Here is a 23,674-nt window from a genome sequence, read left to right as displayed (position 1 = left end):
GTTAACTTTTAAATTCTGACTTTGCTGAAATAGTAAGTTTGAATGCCTGCTGGCACAACTACTCTGTAACTCCCTGTAAGGACCTGACATGAACTATAAGGTCTGTGAATCCAGATGTAGACTTAGGGTTTTTCCAAGGAGAAGTGCAGGCACAGCTGCAAACCCCAAAAGAGATCATTTTACGCTCATTTGTTGCTTTAATTTTAATGTGACTTTCTGCAATCCCAATGCCCATGAGATGGTGACCCACCTAAGCAGCTGTAGTTTATCTAATAACATTATTACAGACCGAGCTGTGTTCACAGACCAGCTGCAGAGAGGCTTCAGACCACTGTTGTAGATGGCTGTTCCATGTTTTGTGGATCTTGCGAACTTTAAAATGAGCTTTCCATGCTGAGTTTTGTTCCCCGTCACATTTATTGGTCCCCACCAAATAGTGTAATCTGACTAAGCTCACTTGTGGAGCTTGTCCAGATGGAGAATGCATATTAAGGTGTAGTACACATTTGTGCTCCTACATACAACAACAGTAATGCACCTTTCCTTTCCTTTATTTTGATTAGTGTTTCCAGTTTTGGGAATCTGTCATGTTTCCTAGATTTGGTATTTGTTCCTTTCAAACATTTTTGATTTATTTTCTAAGTAAACACTGTGGCATCCCAAACTTTTGTCATCTTTTCTGAAATGCTTGTTGCTGTACACTTTTAGTGAACGCACACATGGTCTTACCTCTTGGGCTAACATTAACTTTTCTCATTTGTTTCAGAGTAAGAAAGCTCATATACCATACAGAGACAGCAAGCTGACGCGGATACTTAAAGACTCTTTGGGAGGCAACTGCAGGACAGTTATGATTGCCAATGTTAGCCCCTCATCCAAGTCATATGACGACACCCACAACACACTGAAGTATGCCAACAGGGCCAAGGAGATTAAAACCTCGGTTAGTATTCTATTTATTATGTTGCTTTCACTGAAGGTAAATTGTAATATTTAAGAGTTGTAATACTTGGATTACAAATGTATGGATTGCTTTTAAATCATTTTCTTCTCCACTCAGCTGAAGAGTAATGTTTTAAGCCTGGACAGTCACATTGGCCAGTATGCAGTGATATGTGAGAAGCAACGACAAGAGGTAATCTGACACAACCAACACTACAGCACTGACTTTGAAAAAATCCACACAACTTCCGCAATATCTGATTTCAAAAGTTAGCGTTATCAGTAGCTCTTGTCTGACTATTATTTTAATGTCCTGTCACATTTCTAAAGATTGTACAGTTGAAGCGGAAACTAAAAGAATACGAGGAGAAGAACATGGTGCCTGGAACTTCTAACACAATCTCTTCTCAGAAACAAGCAGAGTTCAAAAGGTAAGCGTTTACGTGACTGTGATTCAGGGTGTAAGCTGAGACATATCAGTAGTTGCCTTCTTTATGTGTCATAAGCCCTTTTATTGTTATTTGAATACATGCACTGATTGCCAATGCACAGTAGAGATACATTTAAGGGAACTGTTGTTTTACCTGTGGTTATTGTGACTTTAGAGCCAGTGAGTGGACCAGGCAGCTCTGGGTGTAATTACGCATTTTGGTTCAGGTTATCAAATTAGGAGTGAAAGTCTAATTGGCTATTTTTTTATTGTATTTAATTTATTTATGGTATTTATGGTACAATAAATGTCATAGGGTATAAATACGCCTGCTGTAAATCTTGATTATGCCAGCTCAGCATGCAGTCAAGTCAAGTCAATATTTATTTTTATAGCACATTTAAAATAACTACAGTCGACCAAAGTGCTGAATAGGCTGAAAATACGAAAATAAGAAATATAAAAGTAGATTAAAGCTGCAAGTAGCAATGATCAGGCCCTCGCACCTTTGTGCATGTCGGGTTGCGCCGTAGTTGCGCTGCTATTGTGGAGCAACGCGATGCAGCGATACATTTACCAGAGGGCAGCAGACGCATACATTTTCCTCAATATTGGACATTGCATGTGGAAGATAACTATCACTTCCTCTGTCTACTATGTGGTGCTAGAAAACACGCACTAAATGTTCATTGTGTAGCTGCATATCAAATGCAGACCACACACTTTAAATTTCAAGTAAATCAAAGGGAGTTTGTAACATAAAGCTTGCTTCCTGTTGCCAGTAAGTGGTGCTACACAAGTGGATCATTAATGCAGTAATGCATTTAGTGGAGGTCGCCTGACACGCATATGCATTGTCATGAATATCGGATGTTGCATGAAGGAGTTAAGTACCACTTCCAGTGTCCACTATGTGGCACTAGAGAACACCCACTAATTGTACATCATGTTGCTATATATCGTGTTCATCCATGATATTCGATAAATTGATAAATTGAATTAAATGTATATCAGAAGATGTTTGTCACATAAGGCTGACTTTGTGTTGTCAGTAGGTAGTGCTATGACTCATTATTGACATGTAGATGTGTTCAGGCCTGGACTTCAATCAAGCATGTGAAATCTGGGGCAGATTGGACAAAGTCCAGTAGAGTTACAACAACTTCCTGTTTCATGGCGAAACATGCAAATTGAACAGCACGCCACATAAAGGGAGTTTCATGAAAACTCAAGATTTTGATCACTTTTCATCATAAAGCTTCACAATATAGCATCATCAAGGCCATTTGGCCTTTCTGACCAAATTTGAGATGGATCTGGTCAACCTGCTAAGTAGAGGACGTAAAAGTACAGCACCTGTAACTTCCTGTTACCAGCACTATGACTCAATATTGACACATAGATGTGTTCAGGCCAGGACCCTTATCAAACATGAGAAATCTTGGGTAGGTTCGATGATGCACATTCAAGTTATAACAACTTCCTGTTTCATGGCAAAACATCGAAATTTGCCGCATCACCACAGCAACGATGTTCAATAAAAAACTCACAATTTTGATAATTTTTCATGGTGAAGGTCTTTAGATAACAACGACCAATTTTGAAGTTGGTTGAGTTAAATCTATAGGAGGAGTTCGTTAAACATACAATGGCTGCAAATGGCAAAAACTGTGCAAAAATTGCACAGTAAATTCAAAATGGCTGACTTCCTGTTGGACTTAGGGTATGGCTCCAAAAGACTTTTTTGTAAGTCTGGACATGGTTCGTGTGCCTACCAAATTTTGTTAATCTACGTCAAATTTAAAGGTGGGGGCTTTGACTTTGAAATTTTGTAGGGGGCGCTATTGAGTCATTTTGCCACACCCTAGCCTAAGGCCCACAAAATACATAATTTTTCACCACTTCTGATGCTTGTGCAAAGTTTCATAAGTTTTCAAGCACCTGTAGCCCCTCAAAAATGCATTTCTTTCAGAAGAAGAAGAGTAATTCCTTCGGATACAATAGGGCCTTCACACCACTCGGTGCTCAGGCCCTAAGTGCCTATGGGTAACATATTAGCAAACAATCGCTTATTTACTAACTTAGTCAACACATCAATCCGCTAACTTCAGAGAAAAAATTCTGCATCTCTTTGGTTTGCTAGATATTAGATATTACTCGTAAACGTCTGCTCGCCGCCATTCTGTGCTTGGAAGGTAGCATGAGTGGCAGCAATCAGTCTTATACAATTGTTTAGTAAAAAAAGCACTGGACTTAACAGACCAGAACGGTGGGCTTAAAGCTGTTGAAAGTTGCATAGAGCTCGGGTCTGAGGTGTTGATTCTCAGTGTGATCGGTACAATTGGCATCACTTCGAGATTTGATTTAATGTCATCAAAAATGTTGCTTAATGAAGCTTCAAACCAGGCTACTGGAATATGAGGTGGTTGGTATGAACATAGGTGTTGGTACAATTCTTTTTGCCATATAAAGAATCTATTTATATTCTATGTATATATTTATAGTAAAGGCAATCCAATTTAGAGAGGAAACCCTTAATTTCCTGTATCACAGTTTTCCTTTAGCAGTTATCTGCAATGTTTTATACTGTATTGTGACCTATCATCCAACTATCGATCCATTTTCTGGCATTTGTCTGGGTCCAGGTCATTGTTGTGGCAGACTAAGCAAATTAGCCTAGAAGCTCCTCTCACTGCCCATTCTCTCCAGCTCTTCTGGGGGGATCCCAAGGCATTTCCAAGCCAATGGGATATATAATCCCCCTAGCGCACTCCAGGCCTGCCTCAGGTGTCCTCCCAGTTAGACGGTCCTGAAATACCCCAACCACCTCCAGTAGCTCCATTCAAAGCAAAGGATCAGTGGTTCCACTGTGATCTTCTTGTGGATTTTTGGGACCCTCACCTTGTCCTTAAGAGGCCGGACACCTTGTGAAGGAAACTCAGACATTTTGGCTGTTTGTATCCATGATCTCATTCTTTGTGTCACTAGCCAGAGCTCATGACTATAGATGAGGTTTTGGATCATAAACCAACCAAACCAAACGTCACTTCAGGCAGCAACTCATTCCCAACCCAAAACAGACTGTCCACCACTTTCTGATAGAGTACAGTGGACTCGTTTACAGTGGTGCTTCACTATTGGCTGCAAACCTGTCCAGTGCATGCTGGAGTTCACAGTTTGATGAAACCAGCAGAACTACTGTACATCATCAGCAAAATGCACAGAGGCAATCTGGAGGTTGCCAAAACTCGATGCTCTCTAGGCAGCACCTAAAGATTCTGTCTGTTATATTTTTGAATGGTGCAGTAGTGTAGTAATCTGTAATCACTGTGGAGAAATCAGTGACAGTCAGAAACAATTGTGGCCAGAAATGCTTTGATAGTATTTTGATAGCCTGTCTTCACCTTTTACATATACAAAATTTCAATGTTCAGACACAGTTTTCGGCCAGGAGCAGCGCAGTCAAGGTGTGCTGCACCAGAAAAACATGTTGCTAGAGTAGAAGCAAAAGGATTTTTAAACCTAAAGCAGTTCTACCTGCTTTGATTGGTAACACATAATGTCAGTGTGGATATCATTAGTTGAAAATGCCAGCTGCTGTTTATTTACTTGTTTGTGTTGCCTTGAGAACACACACACAACATAGTGCATTAGTAATATTTTTGACAGCTGACCTACCCATAGTGATACTGTAAACAAAGTATCAGAATTGATTATCCAATGCCAGTGCTACTGAATTGCTGATGAAAGGCTTGATCAGTTCCCAAAGCCTGTGTAGATCAGCTACACAGGCTGGTATTTTTTACTTTTTAAACAACTTGTTTGTGTTACTGCCATCCCATGAAACGGGCGCCTGAGTCTCCTGGAAAACGGTTTCTTCCTGGAAAACAGTGCGTCTTCGGTGGTGACCTCATGCTACACTAGTTGGGTGTAACAAAAAAGTCCAATCAAAAAGCACGATTTGTTTTTCAGCAATGCCGCCTTTCTGTCAAATTAAATGTCCTGTCTCTTCATAATTCATGGCCCATTAGTTTACACTCCAGATGGACATATAACTGTCTGATGTCCCGCTGTAACATTCTCCGTCAATAGGAAATGTGTCACATGAAGAAACCAATACTAATTGTTATGATCTTCACCAATATGTTTTTTTTTTTTAAATAAGTATTTACCGTGATTGTTTTAGAGTTAAGACTAAGTAAGAATATGAACACAACAATGTTTTTATACCTGAAGACTTTTTTTTTTTTCGACCTGCATATTAAGAGCAGCTCCGTGGTAAAATATTGATAAGTGCTTCTCTGTAATTTAAACTTGAGACAAATCTAAGGTAAATAAAGTATTTTTCTAGGTTTAAATTAGAATAATAAATAACACTCCTTTTTTTGTTATAATGTAAATGCTGCTGTCTATGCATATATTTTATTTTTCTTTAATTGAAACAGGATGATACAGTCCAAAACATTACAAAGAGTAGGAGATTGCAGCCTTGGTTTGAGACCCTGTGCACTGCTAGTTTTTAATCCAGCCATCTAATCAGGGACTATTTTACATCTTGGATTAAAAAAAACATATACTTTGAGTCCCAAGGATCAGGATTGAAAACCACTGGCCTTGGCCTTCGCTTTTTTGTGTTTGGAAAAAAAGAATTGCGTCTTGGTTTCAAGCCTTACCTCTTTGTGTAAAGGTATATAAGTGTTGGATAGAACTACTATAATCAACATTAGCTTCACTATAACTGCAGTTCCTTTATTCTAATTGAAATGATATATACCCATTTATTTCTTCAATATAAATCAGATCAACCACATCCCATCCAGTTGTCTTTAAGGCATACAGTGGCATCTGTCGGGGTATTTGGGTTGGGGGCGGGGGACATGGAAAAGCTGAATGAGTCTCACTCCCACACATTTCATTCACTGGCATCAGAATTCACAACTCGCACAGTGAGAGGCTCTGAATAGAGGCTGCACGCTTCTCACACTATTAAAAATTCAGCAGTCTAGCAAGGCCACGACGTCTCCTACGTCACTGGAGTTACATTGAAGAGTGCAGTCACATTTCAGCGACAGCTCTCCAGTCTTATTTACCTGCGTGCCTCTCATGTCTTTCCTCCTGCTTTAACTCAACTAGACAGTCACTTGCATCCAATCAGAATATCACCTCAACTCTATTCTAAGAATACATATATACATCATATATCTAAGAATACATTTCTGGCTCAGTCACTGGCATCTTGTGGAGGCCTTAGGCCGTCTTGAAGACATGATTTTTTAATCAGCTCAAGCCTTAAAATGTCATTAAGTAATTGTGCTAAATAACAACATTAGTCTGGCAAATATTTGATCTGATGAGTGATCTGACTACTTTTAAATGATCATTATAAGTTGCTATAGCTATATTAAAACTGGCTTAAATGTGTTGATAAAATATCTCATGGCCTCTTTATGACACGTTAAATGCTTGATTTAGTGGTTTGTAGGAGCTCTCGGCACAGCAATATATTAAATTCAGTCCTTACATGTGGCATAGCCGCTTCTAATCACATCTGGCTAGAATCCCTGTGGTGATGGCCATGTTTTACTGGATTGCATTATACTAAGAGGTGCTCCTAATATTCTGTCCCCTTCATGTATGTAAATCAAGGTGGGCAAAACATTACAAAAAGCCTTTCAACATAATGCATTCCAAAACAACAACAACCACTGACCACAGTCCTATAAATTAGTTTAAAGAACACCTTTCTGACAGTAGGAGCAAAACTAAGCATTACAAGCTCCACAAAGATGGGATTGCATTAGACTTTACAGGTGTACCTATTTATCTATTTTAAAGAGGCAATACATAATATATTCACATGTAGTTGTAGCGTGACCCTTTTGTTTATGTTTGAATCAGATTGTTCGTTTGATTGCAAAAAAAATAAGTTGTGACTGTAATGGCCTGCTCTGTGATATCATCAAATGAAATGGCCAAGGCCATTTTTAGAGCATTTATATAACTTTAAAAGTTTGACATTAATTCTTTTGTTTTACTTTTGTTAATTCACATTTCCTAGTGCAGCCCTTTTAAGTCAAAGCTTGTAATTTTCGAACATCACTCTTTTCCCCTTCTCTCTAGGGTGTCAGAAGCTCTGCAGCAAATCTTCTCTAGCCGGGCCCAAATCAGGAAAGAACAGCTGGATTTGGAGAGACAACTGAAGGAGAATGAGCTGCGCCAGCGCTACAGTGAGGAGGACAACCTGCAGGTCCAATATTTCTGTGCCAAGGAAAAGACTGAGAAGGTAGCTGATGCTTACGCTGCTATCCACACATTCCATCATCCCCGCAGAAAACAGCTGCCGAGTCATCATTTTACTTCTCTGTTCTCTATAGTTGTCTGAGCCTCTCATTTACGCCACTACAGGACAGGGTCATTGCTCCCCAGTTCCTGGCTTTTATCAGCCATCTAAGTCCAAGTGTTAGCCCCACCTGTAAATGCCATCCAACATATAGAAAGTGAATTCTCAAGAATGAACCAAACTTTGCAGAATGGTCCACTCTCATCCAAACTGAGGCAAACTAAACCGTGGGAACAAATCTTCTGAGGGCAATACTCTTTCATCTGTCTGACATTTTAAAACTTTCATTTATATTTTTATCTTAAGATAAATTGTTTCAGATTTGCCTCTCCAAACAAAGAATTCTCAACAAATGCTAAATATTTTAAATTAATGTAAATTTCCTGGTTGCCATTCATTCACCTTTTTTGTTGCTGTTGTTTCCAATAGGCCACTTGTAAGCATGAACGGAAGATTGCAAGTTTGCGCGCTCAGCAGCAGCACATTTGCAAACGTTTGAAGGAGGCAGAAACACGTTTCCTGGACAATGACGGCTGGCTTCATCGCGTCGAGAATGATATGAAGTTGTTGAAGTCGAACGATCAAGCCTCACAGGTTAGAAGAACTTACTGACCCTATTACATTTACTGGTGCTGAAAAATAACCCTAATAGCCCTAAATTTGCTCCATGGTTTGTTATAACCTTTATTTATGTTAATTCTAACAACAGCAAACAGAAGTTATGTCAAATTTGATTAATTAACTGATTGAACCTAATCGAAAAGGTGTAACCACAATGCCTGCGGCAGTATTTGCAGGTCAATAGAAGCATTCAGTAAGTAAAACTACAGACTTCATTGCATAACTTGACAACAGGATGAAATAGTTTGTAAACTTAATGTAAGCAGACAAATGAGCATGATTAGATATAGAGAAAAAATTAACAATGTGAGTTACATCCTTGAAAACTCATTGCTTGGTGTTTTTTGTTTGTTTATTTTGGAAGGTAGGCTGTGTCTCTACTGGTGTCGTGACTGTCTTTGTTTTCTTCCCATCTGTTCTCCCAGTAATTAGAACCGTGCTCATTTTATTTCTCCAGCTCACTCGTGGATCACTGAAGAGAATAAATCAATACCCTTTACTCATCCCTCACACAGCAGCCAGTTACCTAAAACCATGTCCATGTTATTTTTTTCTTCTTTATCCTTTCTTCCAGGAACTGACCCAGAACTATGACGCACCCACCGGTCAAATGTTCTCTCTGCTGTTGTTTCGTAGTTTCTTTACGTCAGAGTTCTTTTTTTTTCTCTCCCCTCCTTTACCCAGAGCCAGACAGCTTTGCAAATGAAACATGGATGAAAACAGAACTTTGCATCTTCTCTCTAGCGTCATGACCCCCTATCACCTTTTGTTTCTTTTAATTCTGCACACCAGAGTGCTAATGCTGTTATGTTATACCGGCTGTTGCATCATCATTCCTGCTCCCTGACCTCGCTTCTCCCCCTTGTTCAGGTGTTAGAGAAGGACTTGCATTGCCACAGACTGGAGCTGCAGGTAAACGACCTCAAACAACACATCAAGCAGATGGTCGAGCTCACTGCGCTGCAGGATCAGCAGAATAAGCGCATGCAAAAGTACGTTGACAATACTTGGAATGAATCCCCAGTGAATTAAGTAACTAATTACTTATTATAGAAAAAACTGTATTTCACCTCACACATTTTTTTTTTCTCTCAACATTATTCTTCCCATGCATTTCAGAATGGTGAACATCTTGTTGCCAGCTTATAATCGGCACTACTCTGCGATGCGCGGGGCCGGGCTGGTCACTGCAGCAGATGAGTTGGAGAACCACGAATTAGAGCAGGTTGTGTTGAGGGAGAGAGGCGTGGTCTGGGCAGACCAGGAAGAGGCGGGGCAGAATCTGAAAGGTGAAGAGGAAATGCAGGAGACAAACCAGGCGGGAAGCATTGGGCTCCACAGCGAGTTGGCACCTGTCCTTTCTTTCTCACATCTGCTCTATCATCAGAGTAGCCCCTGCAGTAAGTCAGCACACTTACACTTTATCCTTTTTTTTTAACCTCACATTTAGATGTTTTGTTTTGGTTTAATCACAATATTGGTGTATGCTTGGAATATTTGGTAGGAGAAATTATTGTATTTACATACATCCACCTTCTTTGTGCTGGTGGGAAGAAATATAAGGACGGCATCACTTTATGGGGAGCCAAGTCACCCCAATGATTACATATAAATGATTTGTCCCCCCTCAATTAACTCTATCAACTGCATGCGACAATCTCACCCCTCCCTCTCCCAGAATATGTGAAAGGATTAGAGAGAGAGAGAGAGAGAAGCTTCGCAGTGAATGAAGCTATGTCAAACCAGTAAGGGAGAAAATATCACTTGGCCATTCATCTCTCTCCCAGTTGATGGCTAGCTAATGTTTTTAAAATAGTGTACCAAGTTTTTTTTATTCAAATATGTTTACTTGAAGTTGAGTTCAACCATCAGGCATCATGCACTGCAGCTTGGTAAAGATTACTGATCTGACAGTCATACAGCAGACGTTAATTTCAGAGTCTTTTGACGTTACCAGGCAACCCATTAAGTTACATGAGGCCACAGTAAATTCATTTTGAAGTGTGTGAGGTTGACAGCCCAAAGTTATCTTTGCTTTTGGTATGTTATACAATAGATGGTTTATTCTCTCTTGAACAAGTCCGTTACAAAATACTTTTTTGATTTAATTTTATAAAGAGCAAACTTAAACCTGTCTTTTTTGATAAATGAGCACCTCTGTTGTGTTAACACTTCCCACTAAATGTTAAGCCCAAAGTTAAAATGAGAAGTTCACTTTTAAAGAAAGCATCTGAAAATGGAAAAAAAAAAATTGTGTGAATGTGTGTGTAATTTTTTTATTTAGGTTTGTTTTTCCATTATTTTTTCATTGAACTGAATATACAGATGTGACACTTGGATGTGAGATCAGTTTGACAAATAGTTAGGTGTCGTGTAAGATATTTCAGTGAGGACCAGTGTATTCGGTAGTCGTCCAGGTCTAGTGTGTATTGTGGGACCCATGAGATAACACGGTTCATTTTTAACTGTCATCCCTGCATGACCTAGCAGCGCCAGGCCCTCATGACATATAAGCCATGACAGACAGTGGAGCATGAACCAAAGCTGGCCAACAATACTCAATTAATATGATGGCGTCTTATCATTTATCAGACACTAAACTCTGCACCTGTCTCGCTGTTCCACAGCTTGCTTCTTTCAAATTGTATTATGTTTTGTTTTGTTTTTTACTGTGGTTGTAGTGAATTCCTGTTTAATTCAATTTCAGTAATATACCACATTTTATGACCACTGAATGCAAATATTAGCACCCATAGGCCATAATTTAAAGAATATATGATGTTTGTTTAAAACCAAAAATACTACACAACAACCACAATGCAATTAGCTGGTTGAATGTATGTACATGTGCGCAATGATCAGCCCTTGAATCAAAGCTTTGTTAAATTATGTTTCACCTTGGAAATTTTTGTCAGAACATTTCTATTAAAATTTTCAGTGTATACTCCTGATTGACAATCTATTAAGTGATAGCAACGAAAAGAAAGCCAGCACTTTTCAAACATTTAAGGATAATGTAGCATTTTTGTAATGAGACAAACCCGCCTAAGAGGTTGCAGTAGATTTTCTTATCTGTTTTGTATTTGTGGCAATGTTGATGATTGTTCTCTTCTTCTTCTTGAATCTCTTTATGATTTTGTTAACTCAGGTGCAGAGGGGCGCACAAAAAGAACATCATTGTGCAACGCTGCTCCGTCGCCAAAAGGTAAATCTACTCTGTCTTACTGTCTTACAAACATGCTGTAGCCATTAATCTCAACCCCTGCATACCTGTTAAAGTCCGCACATCTGTCAGTCATTCACTCATTTGCTCTCTCCGTATCACTTTTCAGTCAATCCATCACATGTTGAGAGATGATGCTACCCTTTACTGAAGTAGAACACACAGATTGTAAAATAATGTTTTTAATATCGTGTAAAGCTACATTTTCACTTTTCTGCTTTTTTATTTGGTGAACATGTTTTTAGTTGTTTGGCAAAAAAGACTTGTTCAGAGTAGTAAAATACACAGTAAAAATCAGACATGTAATATAATTTGATTTATAGTTGCGCTGCAGACATTCTGTCCTGGCCCAAAGTTGAATAGTGAAATGATGTGAATACTCACAACTGGTTTTATAGAGAGGAAACTGTACATGGAGAACCTTTGGGGATTTGTAATACAAAAACCTTTGTGAAATATTGCAGTTCAAATTGGCTGTAATGATATTTACTGCAGGTGGTCTACATTTCATTGAAACATATTGTGGGAAATTGAACTTATGAAGAAAATACTCCTGCCAGATGACCAGAGTTCCTTGAATGGAAATGACATATGAGAGTACTAGGGGCTTTGTCACTACTGCTATTAAATTTCCCCGCAACTTTTTATAATAAGTGAACTTTGGTACAGTTTTTGTTTTTTGAGAGTTTTTCTGGTAAAACATAAGTCCTCATTCTGTAAGGTCTGTCCGCCAGACACCTTTTCAGGCCTTATGAGTCAGTCAAGCCAGTTGCTTTAATGTTTGTTTTTTTCTGTCCTTTACTCGGTTATTGTTATTTACTCTTAATTATACTTTTCTTTCCCAGTTAATCTCCGGTCTTCTCTCCACAGGGCTCTTATTTAACTAATATTACAATCTTACAAGTAACAAAAACTTAAACAGCCACACTCTGTTGTCAAGTTTGCAGCTTGTGTCAAGTGCTACACTTGACACACCCATAGTAAACTGCAAGTGTGTATTCAGTATGTGAAAAACACAAATAAATGGTTTATTTTTACCTTCTACTCACAGAATAGTGCTTAATAATGATACTCTCTGTTATTAACAGCAAAATATATCAGTATAAAAATGGTATAGTAGCCTTAATCAATTCCAGATATCTGAAATAAGTATTTATCTTCAGTAATACTGGACAAAGCTAAATGTGCCTAAAGATCTATGTTAACATTATGTCAAATAATATCTTCATAAACTGCAGAATGTTTGCTTGTAGTCACAGCCCATCTTGCAGCAGCACCTTATGAAATAATTAACTGTCCATGCATGCCATTTCAAGACAAAGTACAGGGCTACGCACGCCTTTTATGGAGACTTAAAATGAGCTTAATGGTGAATTTCTTCATAATATAATCAGTGTAATTTATTCAGCTTTTAAATAACTGTTTTTGCATCACTCTTGTTTCCATTATTGGGATCATGTAGCCACTGTTTCATCTCTCTAATAAAATCATAACTCAGTGCATCCTCAATTATGCATTCACTGACTCACACTTGCATCCTTCAAAACCACCCTGTCCATCTTAATTTCACTCTAGAGCAACCACCCCTACATGCATGTAGTACACACACTTATATACATACAGTAGGTATAGTCTTGCAAATAATGTGCAGCCTTGTCAGCTCTGCTAAATGACTACTCTATTACTGACAAATACAAAATGATAGAGTTGAAATACCACAAATGTTTTAATAACTGTGGGTTTTATTTAGCATTCAGACAAACTGCTGTGATCTTATTCTGACGCTGCTCGTCAGTCCCTTACTGCTTCCTCAGCTCTTAATGGTAGTCACTGCAGCATGTTATGAGAAATAGCTCCACCCTGCAGCTTGCTAAGCCAATCAAATGTGATCGGTTTTAGAGAGGGTTGGGGTTTTGAAAGAGCGTTAACTCTTTGTGGACTGGTCATTAATAGCAAATCGCACGAAAGTTATCACTTTGAAGGAGCATTTAAGTGTTCCACAATTCAGTGATGATTACAACATGCCCACACATGCATCTATTGATATCTTGATGATTTTTCATTCAGTTATCTCCCACTGCCCCCTTCATGCTGTTCTTTTTATTTTCCAGTTCTATCATCTAGCCTTCACTTCTCTCTATTTTTTCCTGCCTGGATTTTTGTTCTGCCTTTTGCTTCAAATGTCTGTTAGTCTGCCTTCCCCCCCCTCCCCCATTCTACCTTTCTTTTCCCTCCTACCCTCCAATGTTGTTCTCTGTCTGTCTCGCATCTAACCCTCCCAATCCCTCTTGAGCTTCATTCATGAAAATGCAGATCCACAGCAGGGCAGGAAAAAACGTCAACAGACGTAAACTCCCCTGCTCCACCAACCAGAAAAGGCGCACTATAAAAAACAGGCAGCAGCAACCAGGCGACCCTAATTCAGTGCAGCCTCCACCAGAAATAGCAACTCATGCATGTATTAATCCCCTACAAGCCAAAAATATGTGATTGAAGGAACTCTGCTGCCATTTATTGCTAGGAACAACTCCTCTGCCACAGAAAAGGGCTATTTATCACTGTCTCCTCACTCGATGTGCTGTCTGAAGTGTGACTCACATTTGCTAAATATTGCATTTTGATATTTAGGGTAATATATAAGTCAGTCATTCACCTTTGCATTTAGTGTTCTTCTCACTTCCTTTATGTGCTGGCATTTTTCCTTTTTAGCCCCTCCATCCCCCCCACCACACCTCTGCAGGAAATGCCATGAGTGTAATGGTCGTCTATAATGTGATGCAGACACAGTGATTCAACCCCACTCTGCTCTGGAATCTGTACAAGTTTTTTTGTTATCATTTTCAAATACAACTGGACGAGGCACAAAATTACATGATACATTTTCCTGTGTTGATCAGTATTGAATTTTATGAGGATATATCTTGATAATGCTGCTTTAGTGGTTAAAATGTCAGAAGCAGTAGAAACTAGAAGGTTCATGATCATATTGGCTAAACATAGTGTATTTTTATTAAAACAGCAATCTACAATGAATACTTGACTGTGTAATCATGGCTTTGTATTACAGCTGCCTTTGAAAAAACAGAACAAAAATTTGCGTCCTTGCAATAATTACCACAAGTTAATACAAGCTCAACCGATCCCTGCACTGTTTGGAAGGCTATGGAATTCAAACATTTACTGTCCGCTAGCTGTCAGTCTGTACTCAACCACTATCTAGCTACAACATATGGGGCTGGAAAATAATATCCAGAGTCTGCTAACACTAGATCATTTATTGACAGACTGATCGAAACGTTGGTCTTTTTGATCATCAAAAACATGCAATTCTCACTAACATTTTAAATATAAAAACAGTAAATAGCTTTGCTTCTCTCTCTAACAAACCATTTTTGTCAAGCTTAAAAACACCATCAAGTAGTCATTTGTTAGTTTGGCTCACTTTAATCTTTTATTATTTTTTTCTTTATTTTATTGGGTACAGGGAGGTTACATTGGTGGGACATTATACTGTATGTTTTAAGGGGATCAGTTTCACAGTGGCACATTCTGCCTCAAACCTGGGCAGGGTTTCAAAACCATCAATATATTAAAGGTGCAGTATGTAGAATTTAGTGGCATCTAGTGGAAAGGACTTGGCAGAAATAGAATATAATATTCATGAGTATGTTTTTATTAGTGTATAATCCCATGAAAATAAGATCCGTGTTTTCGTTGTCTTAGAATGAGCCCTTGATATCTACCTAGGGAGTGGGTCCTCTTCCACGGAGCCCGCCATGTTGTACTGCCATGTTTCTTTAGTAGTCCAGAACGGACAAACCAAACACTGGCTGTAGAGAGGGCCTTTCTCATTTTTCGCAAGTTTCGCAGCCACTGTAGGTTCTCCTACACGTTTGGAAGGAGAAGGGGAGGGATATTCAGTTGGTTGCAATCTGCAACCTCACCGCTAGATGCCACTAAATCCTACATACCGCACCTTTGAGACAGCTGAATAACATGCCACCATTCAGCCTTGCTGCCGATTTTTCCCAGTGGCCAGTTGTGGTATTGCAGCGAAAAAATCCCCCATCCCCCCATCTATCTTCGTATAATACATCCATGCTCAAAACGTACTACTTAACTAATCAGTGAATGCTTCCTCTGCAGTGTTTTTCTTGCTGACCTCCAGTACCTCTGTTTATTATAAAATAATACAGTAAAAGCACACATATTCCATCATGTTTTTTTTTTTTCTTTCTTTTTTGTAAGAGCCCTCCCTGCTGTCTGATCTGCTCCTGTTTGTCATGCTAATTAGTTGTTGATGCTGTTTAGGATTTATTAACAACAGCTCAACAAAAAGGCGGGCACAGTGCAAAAAATCATATTTTAGTTTTTTTTTGTTTGTTTGTTTTGTTTTTAAGAGAAACTCTGAGTTAAAACAATTACAGTAGCCAGAAATAAAGTCACGAGAGATATGTGTTGTGTTAAACCATGGTTAAGGCTGTTGGCTAACTCAGAACTGCTAGCTAATATAAGAGCATTGGCACTGATTGATTTGCCATTATTTTATACTGTATGTCCCCTGATGCTCAGTGGGATGATACATGTTCAGGTTATGGGAGCAACAAACTATCCTATGATACGTTAACCAAGAGATTTTTATTTTTCTCAATTTTGAAGAAGCACTACATACCTAAATTTAATTACTCCTTTGAAAAGCTGAGTTCACAGTCGTGTGTCTGAGGCCATGTTTTACTCAGGGAATTTTAAAAAAAGTTCCAAGGCTTTTAGAAGGTAAAATCCTCTAGTTCTGGTCTATTTATAAAACGCTGTGCTTTTTAGGGGAATAACACATCACTGCTCCATTTTTACATTGTAAAGTTTATGTTTATATGTGCAAGGATATAATGTTTAATTGCCTTGTGCCATGCATAATATTTCTTGACACTACTGATCACACTTAACTTAAGGGAACGATCCATCTCATCTGACATTTTTTAAATTGCACTGTTTGGCCTACGACTGGGACTTCAGCACTTATTACTGATTACTGATTGAGTAACGGGGGTCGACATCATTTTGGGGAGCAATGTGTTTACTGTTGCCCTGCTTACTTTTTCAGGTGGTTTGATATGCTTTCACTTTCAAGGCCTTTAGTTGTGTTAGCAATAAGCCTTCCAAGGATGGCATGTTACAGGTGCTGACAACTGCAAAGAGGGCTTGAAATCATGCAGCATTAGTACTTGTTAATACATTCATTGGAAGACAATTGATGTAGGTCAAAGTAGCTTTCATATCAATTGAAATGTCTATCATGTCAATGTAGGTGGTATGACCTTTCCACGTTTGGGCTCTCTTTTTGCAAACCTCATATTGAATGCCAACACAAAATATTCTATCTGAAGATAACTGTGTATCCCTGAAATGAAAGATGACGTTAATTTTATTAGCAAACATGTTAGTCACAAAAAATGGCGACATTGTTGCCATACCACATTCTTTGTCCTGTGAGATATTGACCAGAAAGTGCACAACACACACAACATTTGAACCAATAAACACAGGATACATAAATTGGCTTGCAAACAGGTTGGACATCATTCTGCTTGGAAATCTTACGAAACAAAGTGAAGACAACATTTTCTGGGCATTCCCCGTTCACTTGGAAGTAGAATTCCCATTTGACTCCCATCTGTAATGTTCAAATGTTGTTTGTTGTAGTTGTGTATGAAACTAATTGTGCCTAATCTACTGTGTCTAATTAGCTGAGAACCACTTTCTTTGGTTTAAACTCCCTTTGTGACTACTCTACGTTCATTCTTCATAGGTCATTTATTAGTGTGTACTGTATAACTGTCACTGCATTGTTTGTTTGATTTCTATTAACTGTTGATTACTGTTTGTGTTCATAGGTAGAGGAAATCAGGCAGATGTGAAACAGGGAGCATTTCCCAGAAAGCCCACCAGGAGAAATCTGTCTGCATCACTGCCACCACAAAGCCCCAGGACCGTCTCCCAGACCCAAGTCTATGAGGAAGGCATGTTCCCGCTCCAGTGCACACCAGAACCTGCTCCAAAAACTGTTCAGACCATGAGCTTCTCCACCACCATGGATCCCAATATGACCTTTGAAGTTCTAGACAACGATGATGAAACTGCAACTAATTCAACGATAATAATAAGCAATGATGGTCCCTGTCAAGCATCAAGGTCTGTGGACTTCTCAGTTCCCAGCCAACCACTCAATCCTCCCAAAGCCAATGGGGGGAACCAGATTCCTACAAAAAGGTAAGAAAATGCTCAGTTTGTAACCCCTCTTTCAATTTAAGCATTTAAGATTTCTTTACATTAATGTGTACGATTCTCTATGATTTTAGTGTAATTCCTGGTTATTTTACAGCGATGCTGTTAAATGTTGTTCCTTTGGTCCTTCTACGTTTGGTCTATGTCATTTGCGCAGACTACAATTTGCACTGTATTATGGGCACATATCAGTAAACAAGACTAGGAATGCTGAGTTCTGAAGGCTTGACCTCTGAAGGTCAGCAAAATGTAGGGAATCATTTCCAGAGTGGTCTGTAATGTGGATTACAGTTCTTTTGCTGCAACATGTGCAGGATATTGCTGCTCTTTGCAGGCCATTCCATATGATGAAGCTTCCTACTTATTGCCCTACTGCACTACTTTGATCTCTCCAAAACATACTGTTACAATAGTTTACTCTCCTCTCTCCACCCAATTAGCAAATATTGTAGAAAATACAATAAGAAACACTCCTTTTCATGGGAACTGAGAGACTTGAGGAAACACCAAAGAAAATACTGGTCACACAACAGAAACCAAGACTGATATAGCATCACAATCTAACTGTGGACAAATGGAAAAATCGCAACAGCTGACACAATCTATCAGAACCATTCGTTGCACTTTCTCGCCTCCCGTTTACCAAACAATTAATCTTGCACACGTACTTTTCAGCATAGGGGAGTTTGCATGAAAGTGTTTTTAGCTGGCCTCTTGAGTGTTAAGCAGAACTTTGGGTGTTAGCAATATTAATATCATTACAGTTAACCTCTATGACATGAGGAGGAACAAGTTAGCAGCAAAATTTGTGTTTTCTGCTGAACATAATAATAAAATTACTTGTTTTCCTGACATTAACTACTGTTTAATGTAGCGCACATGCCTTTGATTTTCTCTGTTTTTCATGTGCTTGTTATCCTTTTGTCTGTTAGGGACTCACAGTCACCTGGATGTTTTATCCATTTAGGATTGATTTTTACCTAAAATTTCTTGACAAGCTAGCGAGTAGCCAATTAGTAGCCTATAAGCTAGTAGCTTGTAGATCATTTGTTCATCAGTGTTTGTCAAGAAGACAGAATGAGAATGTAGCCTACTGTAAGTTAAGATGGGGAAATGTGCATGCCACAAAAAGCAGAAACGTCTACAAAATCACATCAAAAACCTTTTTATTTTGTCACTAATCATTATTTTCAATTTTCCAATTGAGAGAAACTTTTACTTAACTAAATAAATCAATCCACCTTTCCTTACTTACATCACAACTAGCAAGAAAGTTCAAGTTGGAATTAATCAAAACTACATCAGAAATCTAAGAATTGGCTTTTGTTCAAAATAGTAAATGCAAATTCTGAATGTTATAAATTCTCTTAATAAAGTTTAAAAAGTTAGAGATATCTATCTAATTCAGCCGTCTCTCGAATCAGTTACATAAAATGTTTAGAAAGAAATCCTAAGACACATCCCTTTGGCTGCCGAATGAAAGACACACGCTGGGTGGTAACTAAACCATTCAACAGGGGTAAATCCCCGAAACCTTATTCAAAACAAAACAGAGACTAGGGTGGAAATGTTATGAGTGTAGGCAGCAAGTTTCCAGACTGGAACATCGGGTCAAGAGGCTTTAAATCATCTGAGCTGAGCAGTGTCTTGGTGGCGTACCAGTGTCTTCAGCTAGGAGTTGCAAACAAAATGGAAAATATTTTGATCTACAGCAGCAGTAGCAACAAGGGTTTACGTTAGTGAAGGATGCTTCCATTATGTATATGATTGAATTCATTGGATAACTTTGTTCTAATCAGGAAAAAAAATCACATTACCTCAATCACCAAAATCACAGGACAAATTGAATTGCTTCAAACATCTCTGCTACGCACAAACAAACTGTATCATGAGGGGTTGATTTTCCTCAAATACTGAAGAGCGGGGCTAATCCAGAATTTATGAGCGCACTTAGCACCTGGTAACTAAGTTGTCCTGCTATAGACAGGTCATATCTCAAAGGAGTGCATTTAGATAGCAGGAAAAAGCATTACCTCTATAAATATTTCTCGTGACAAGAGCAGGAGCTTTGTAGATGGTGTTAACAGTTTAAATGATGACACAAATTTAGAGGAAGAGGCTCAATGTCTTCAAGAAACTTTGTACTTAAGTTTTACTGTGGCTACTGCAAAAAAAAAAAAAAGTGTTTTTGGAACTGCGTGGTGGGTAAGTAACAGTTTCCTGGTCAAGGTTCACGCAAAGTTTAGCAGGCAGAGACGTCAGAGGGAGCAGCACAAGGATCTTGAGCTACAATTCGATCATATAGTGTTAAAAGACTTCTTATGCAACTAAATTCCAAACCTGCTCTTGCCTTGACAGGAATTGGCAAAGTATGAAACTTATGGATAACGCGTCTAAGATGCTAAAAGCGGGACGTCATCTCGTCAATGTGCAGCTTCATAAAAACAGGAATACCCAATCAAAAACAATGATTTACATATTTTATACCTGGAGGTGCCAGAGATGTTGATTGTCCCCGACGTGGAGTCTCTTAGTCCAAACAGTGGAGATGTTACGTTAATATGAACCCCTCCTTGCAGGCAACAGATGCCATCTTTACAAGACGTGAGACGAGCCAACCCGACCTACATGGACATGACGTCTGCTGCACAAGGAAAGCGTAAATTCAACAAGTAAGCGCTTAATTTTCTCTGTATGTCGTTTTATACAGGCAGTGGATTAAACAAACTAAAGCTGTGATGAACTGTCACCAAAATATTTTAAAATACTTAACAGGCATTCCAGTCATACATAAAAAATGTTTGGTTTTGTGTTTGTTTACTTTTTCCGTTTTTCCTGCCACTTTCATTCACAATACAGCATCAAAGATGAGTTAACACAGGGCCTCTCTGCACCGAAGCGTATAAAGAAAGACCCCTCTGTGGCCCGGAAACCACTCAGGGTGCATCGTTTTGCTGGTAAGTATCGACATAAAAAAACACAGTTGAAGAAGGCATTCGCTAAAGAAAAAATATGTACAGTCATAAAAATGCACACTGCAGAATATCATGGCCAAGAGTATGTTCATACATTAGATATTTAGCAAAAAAAAATCCAAATATTTTTGGTGAATTTAAATGAAAGCTTTATCTTTTTCACATTATATGGCTAAAGTGTTTTAACATCAGGAAAGAGGTGCAGCTTTGTTCATTCTTGATACTATTTCTTGTTTTTTTTTTTTGTCTGCCGTCAGGTTCAGAGGAGAACAAGCCTCGGAGAGTTGTGAGGAGCATTTCAGAAGGAAATCTGAGCCTCCTTCAACCTCAGAAATCCAAGTCCATTTTCTATAAAACGTCCCAACAGTTCAAGCGAGTCACCAAGCGGATGTAAAAGCAACGACCTCTTAACATCAGCCTTTATGGACATTTTCAGTTCCAAACTTCTCCGTCTGTATTTGTTGTTTTTTAAGTGTTTCTTCTCAAGACCTGACAGAAAAAAGTTGATTATTGTGTATATTTCTCAAACACAAATGCTGACATAATAAAACAAAATGTAATGTAATTTTCATCATTTCCCTGAAGGGATTTACTTGATTGTATATATTAACATTGTATAGTTATTGGTCGTTTGTTTAGATTTTTGATAGTTTGAAGACCAATATTTATCTTCTCTACTCATGGATTTTAAGATTAACTCACTCATGTACACCCTAACTGCAAGAAATAAAAAGTCCTGTGGATGTTCTGAGTTTTATGTACTGTTTCCCCGGGGCAGCTAATATCAGAGGTAGACTGTGCGTGACTTTAAAAAAGACAAAATGGAAACTGCTCTACACTGAGCTGTTTTAATTTTTGTGTTGTAATTTGTGGTTGTACAGTTAGTAAAATTGATCCACAATCTTTGGCTGTTTTTCAATAAATGAATCTCTTTCTAAAATGTAATATCTGCTTTTTTGTGTTGATTGATGTCTAAATGTGGTTTTCAATGACTTTTGGATTACAAGACGTTCCAGTGATAAATAAGTGATGTAGGACAAGCTCAGGGAAGGTGAAACAATGGCAAGAAAAATCGAACTGACTGAGGAGTGACTTACAGCATAACTCACAAAGATAATTTCCTGATTGTTTTTCTATTGAAAAAACAACTATTTCATATGTATTTAAGGAGGAACAAGTGAACCCCAAATGCAGTGATTGATAGGATGCTGTTTGTCTCAACACCATGTGTTGCAATTGAGAATGAATGGAATTGAATTAGAAATTGACGGTTTAAAGTAATGGATAAACAGGTGATATAGCAAAAAGTAATGGATACATGGTTGTAATAGCTAAAAATAATGAATAAAGTTAGCATAAAGTAACTAATAAACAGTGGAAATAGTTTGCTACAAGTGACAACAGTAAAAAAATCTTTAGCTAAAAGTAATGGATAAAGTTAGCCTAAAGTAGGCTAATTGATAAACAGTGGAAACAGTTTGCTAAAAGTGATGACTAAAAAAAATGGATAAGTGGTTCTAATAGGCAGCGAAATGTAATAGGCTAGATAAATGGTTGACGATTAAAAGCAATAGATAAATTAAGACTAAGTGGATAATTTTATAGTAGTGGATAAAGTAACGGATAAACTGTAGAAATGGGTGAAAGTAATTGTGTAATAGCTAAGAGCAATTAGTAAATTATTGGAATGTATAGCTAAGAATTGATACATTATTGGAAAGGATAGCTGAAAGTCATGGATAAATGGTTGAAACATCTGGTTTCTGCCATCCCAAGTTATAGTGGTACAAATGCAAACTTGACCAGAACAACCTACAGTTGTAAGAAAAAAATATTATAACAATATCCACTTTAATGTCATAAATAAATGGTGTTAAATGACATCCAGTTTAACATCCATTTAAAAGAGCGTGACGATAGCGATGATGAAGGGGTCCTTCATCTGATAGAGCTGTGGGGGTTCATCACACAGAACAGCTTGGGAACCACTGCTTTATACCACGTCTGAAATGCATTTCAAAGATATTTTAGGCTTTCCTGTGTTGCATTTTTAGCCTGATCCGATGTGAAGAATCACTTGGAAGCAGTTTATTATTAGAATTCTTTACTAAAAACGAATGTCAAAAAATACCTCCTGGATCTATGATGAGGGTGGGACCTCATTGCTCTGTCTGGAGAGAACTAGACTTGTCACTTTGAATTCAGTCTTGCAACTTTCAGAGGCACAGCATTCAGTATGATCTTTATTTTTAGCTCAGGAGCTCAATGCATATATCAGCACTGTACTGCGCAAGCACTGACACCCTCTCATGCTCTCATTCACAAGAATCTCTTCATTGTGTGTGTGTGTGTGTGTATGTGTGTGAAGGAGAGAGAGTGAGAGAGAGTGTGTGCGCACACAGGGAGGCAGGTCTTGGCTAAAGTTTATTAACTTTCTCTTAGCCAATGGGGCGCCTTGTGCGTTTTTCCTGCTGACCAATGGGACAGACTGAGAGGTTGGAGGTGGGTGTTGCTTAGCAACTGCAGGTAGAATCTCAGATCATGTCGGACCCATTGTTTTATCTCGCCTCCCTGAGAGACATTACATGCTATGTGTTGTGATTTGTTAGTAAAAAAACACCTCTGTGCAAATGCGTCACAAAGTTGTTAACTCTATTTTTGTATTGTTAAACAAAGATCACAGTGACTTTAATGGTATTTTGCCCTTAACACAGAGCACTTTTAATTGATTGTCATTATGTTACTATATGTAGCTGCCTTATTTTCATCACAAAGTCACTGGAGCACACACAAGTGAATTCTGATTTTATTTATTTATTCATTTATTTATTTTATTTGCTCCTGATCAGGACGATAATAAC

At 38.3% G+C, this 23,674-nt stretch overlaps 1 protein-coding gene across 2 annotated transcripts in view; it reads left to right on the top strand.

Annotated features, from left to right (window-relative positions):
- kif18a (kinesin family member 18A) overlaps nucleotides 1-21,758 on the top strand; it is a 31,582-nt gene extending 9,824 nt beyond the window's left edge. For both annotated transcript variants that reach the window (XM_067587331.1, XM_067587340.1), the window contains exons 7-18: nucleotides 767-943; nucleotides 1,061-1,135; nucleotides 1,273-1,373; nucleotides 7,493-7,655; nucleotides 8,142-8,306; nucleotides 9,204-9,325; nucleotides 9,453-9,733; nucleotides 11,482-11,538; nucleotides 17,448-17,823; nucleotides 20,418-20,510; nucleotides 20,698-20,795; nucleotides 21,071-21,758. In XM_067587331.1, the coding sequence (XP_067443432.1) occupies nucleotides 767-943; nucleotides 1,061-1,135; nucleotides 1,273-1,373; nucleotides 7,493-7,655; nucleotides 8,142-8,306; nucleotides 9,204-9,325; nucleotides 9,453-9,733; nucleotides 11,482-11,538; nucleotides 17,448-17,823; nucleotides 20,418-20,510; nucleotides 20,698-20,795; nucleotides 21,071-21,207 (1,845 nt within the window). In that variant the 3' untranslated portion in view covers nucleotides 21,208-21,758. The remainder of the gene's footprint in view (nucleotides 1-766; nucleotides 944-1,060; nucleotides 1,136-1,272; nucleotides 1,374-7,492; nucleotides 7,656-8,141; nucleotides 8,307-9,203; nucleotides 9,326-9,452; nucleotides 9,734-11,481; nucleotides 11,539-17,447; nucleotides 17,824-20,417; nucleotides 20,511-20,697; nucleotides 20,796-21,070) is intronic.
- Nucleotides 21,759-23,674: the final 1,916 nt, after the last annotated feature.

The sequence above is a fragment of the Thunnus thynnus genome, chromosome 1 (assembly GCF_963924715.1).
Source record: "Thunnus thynnus chromosome 1, fThuThy2.1, whole genome shotgun sequence".
NCBI lineage: Eukaryota > Metazoa > Chordata > Actinopteri > Scombriformes > Scombridae > Thunnus > Thunnus thynnus.
This window is presented reverse-complemented; position numbering and strand designations above follow the sequence as displayed.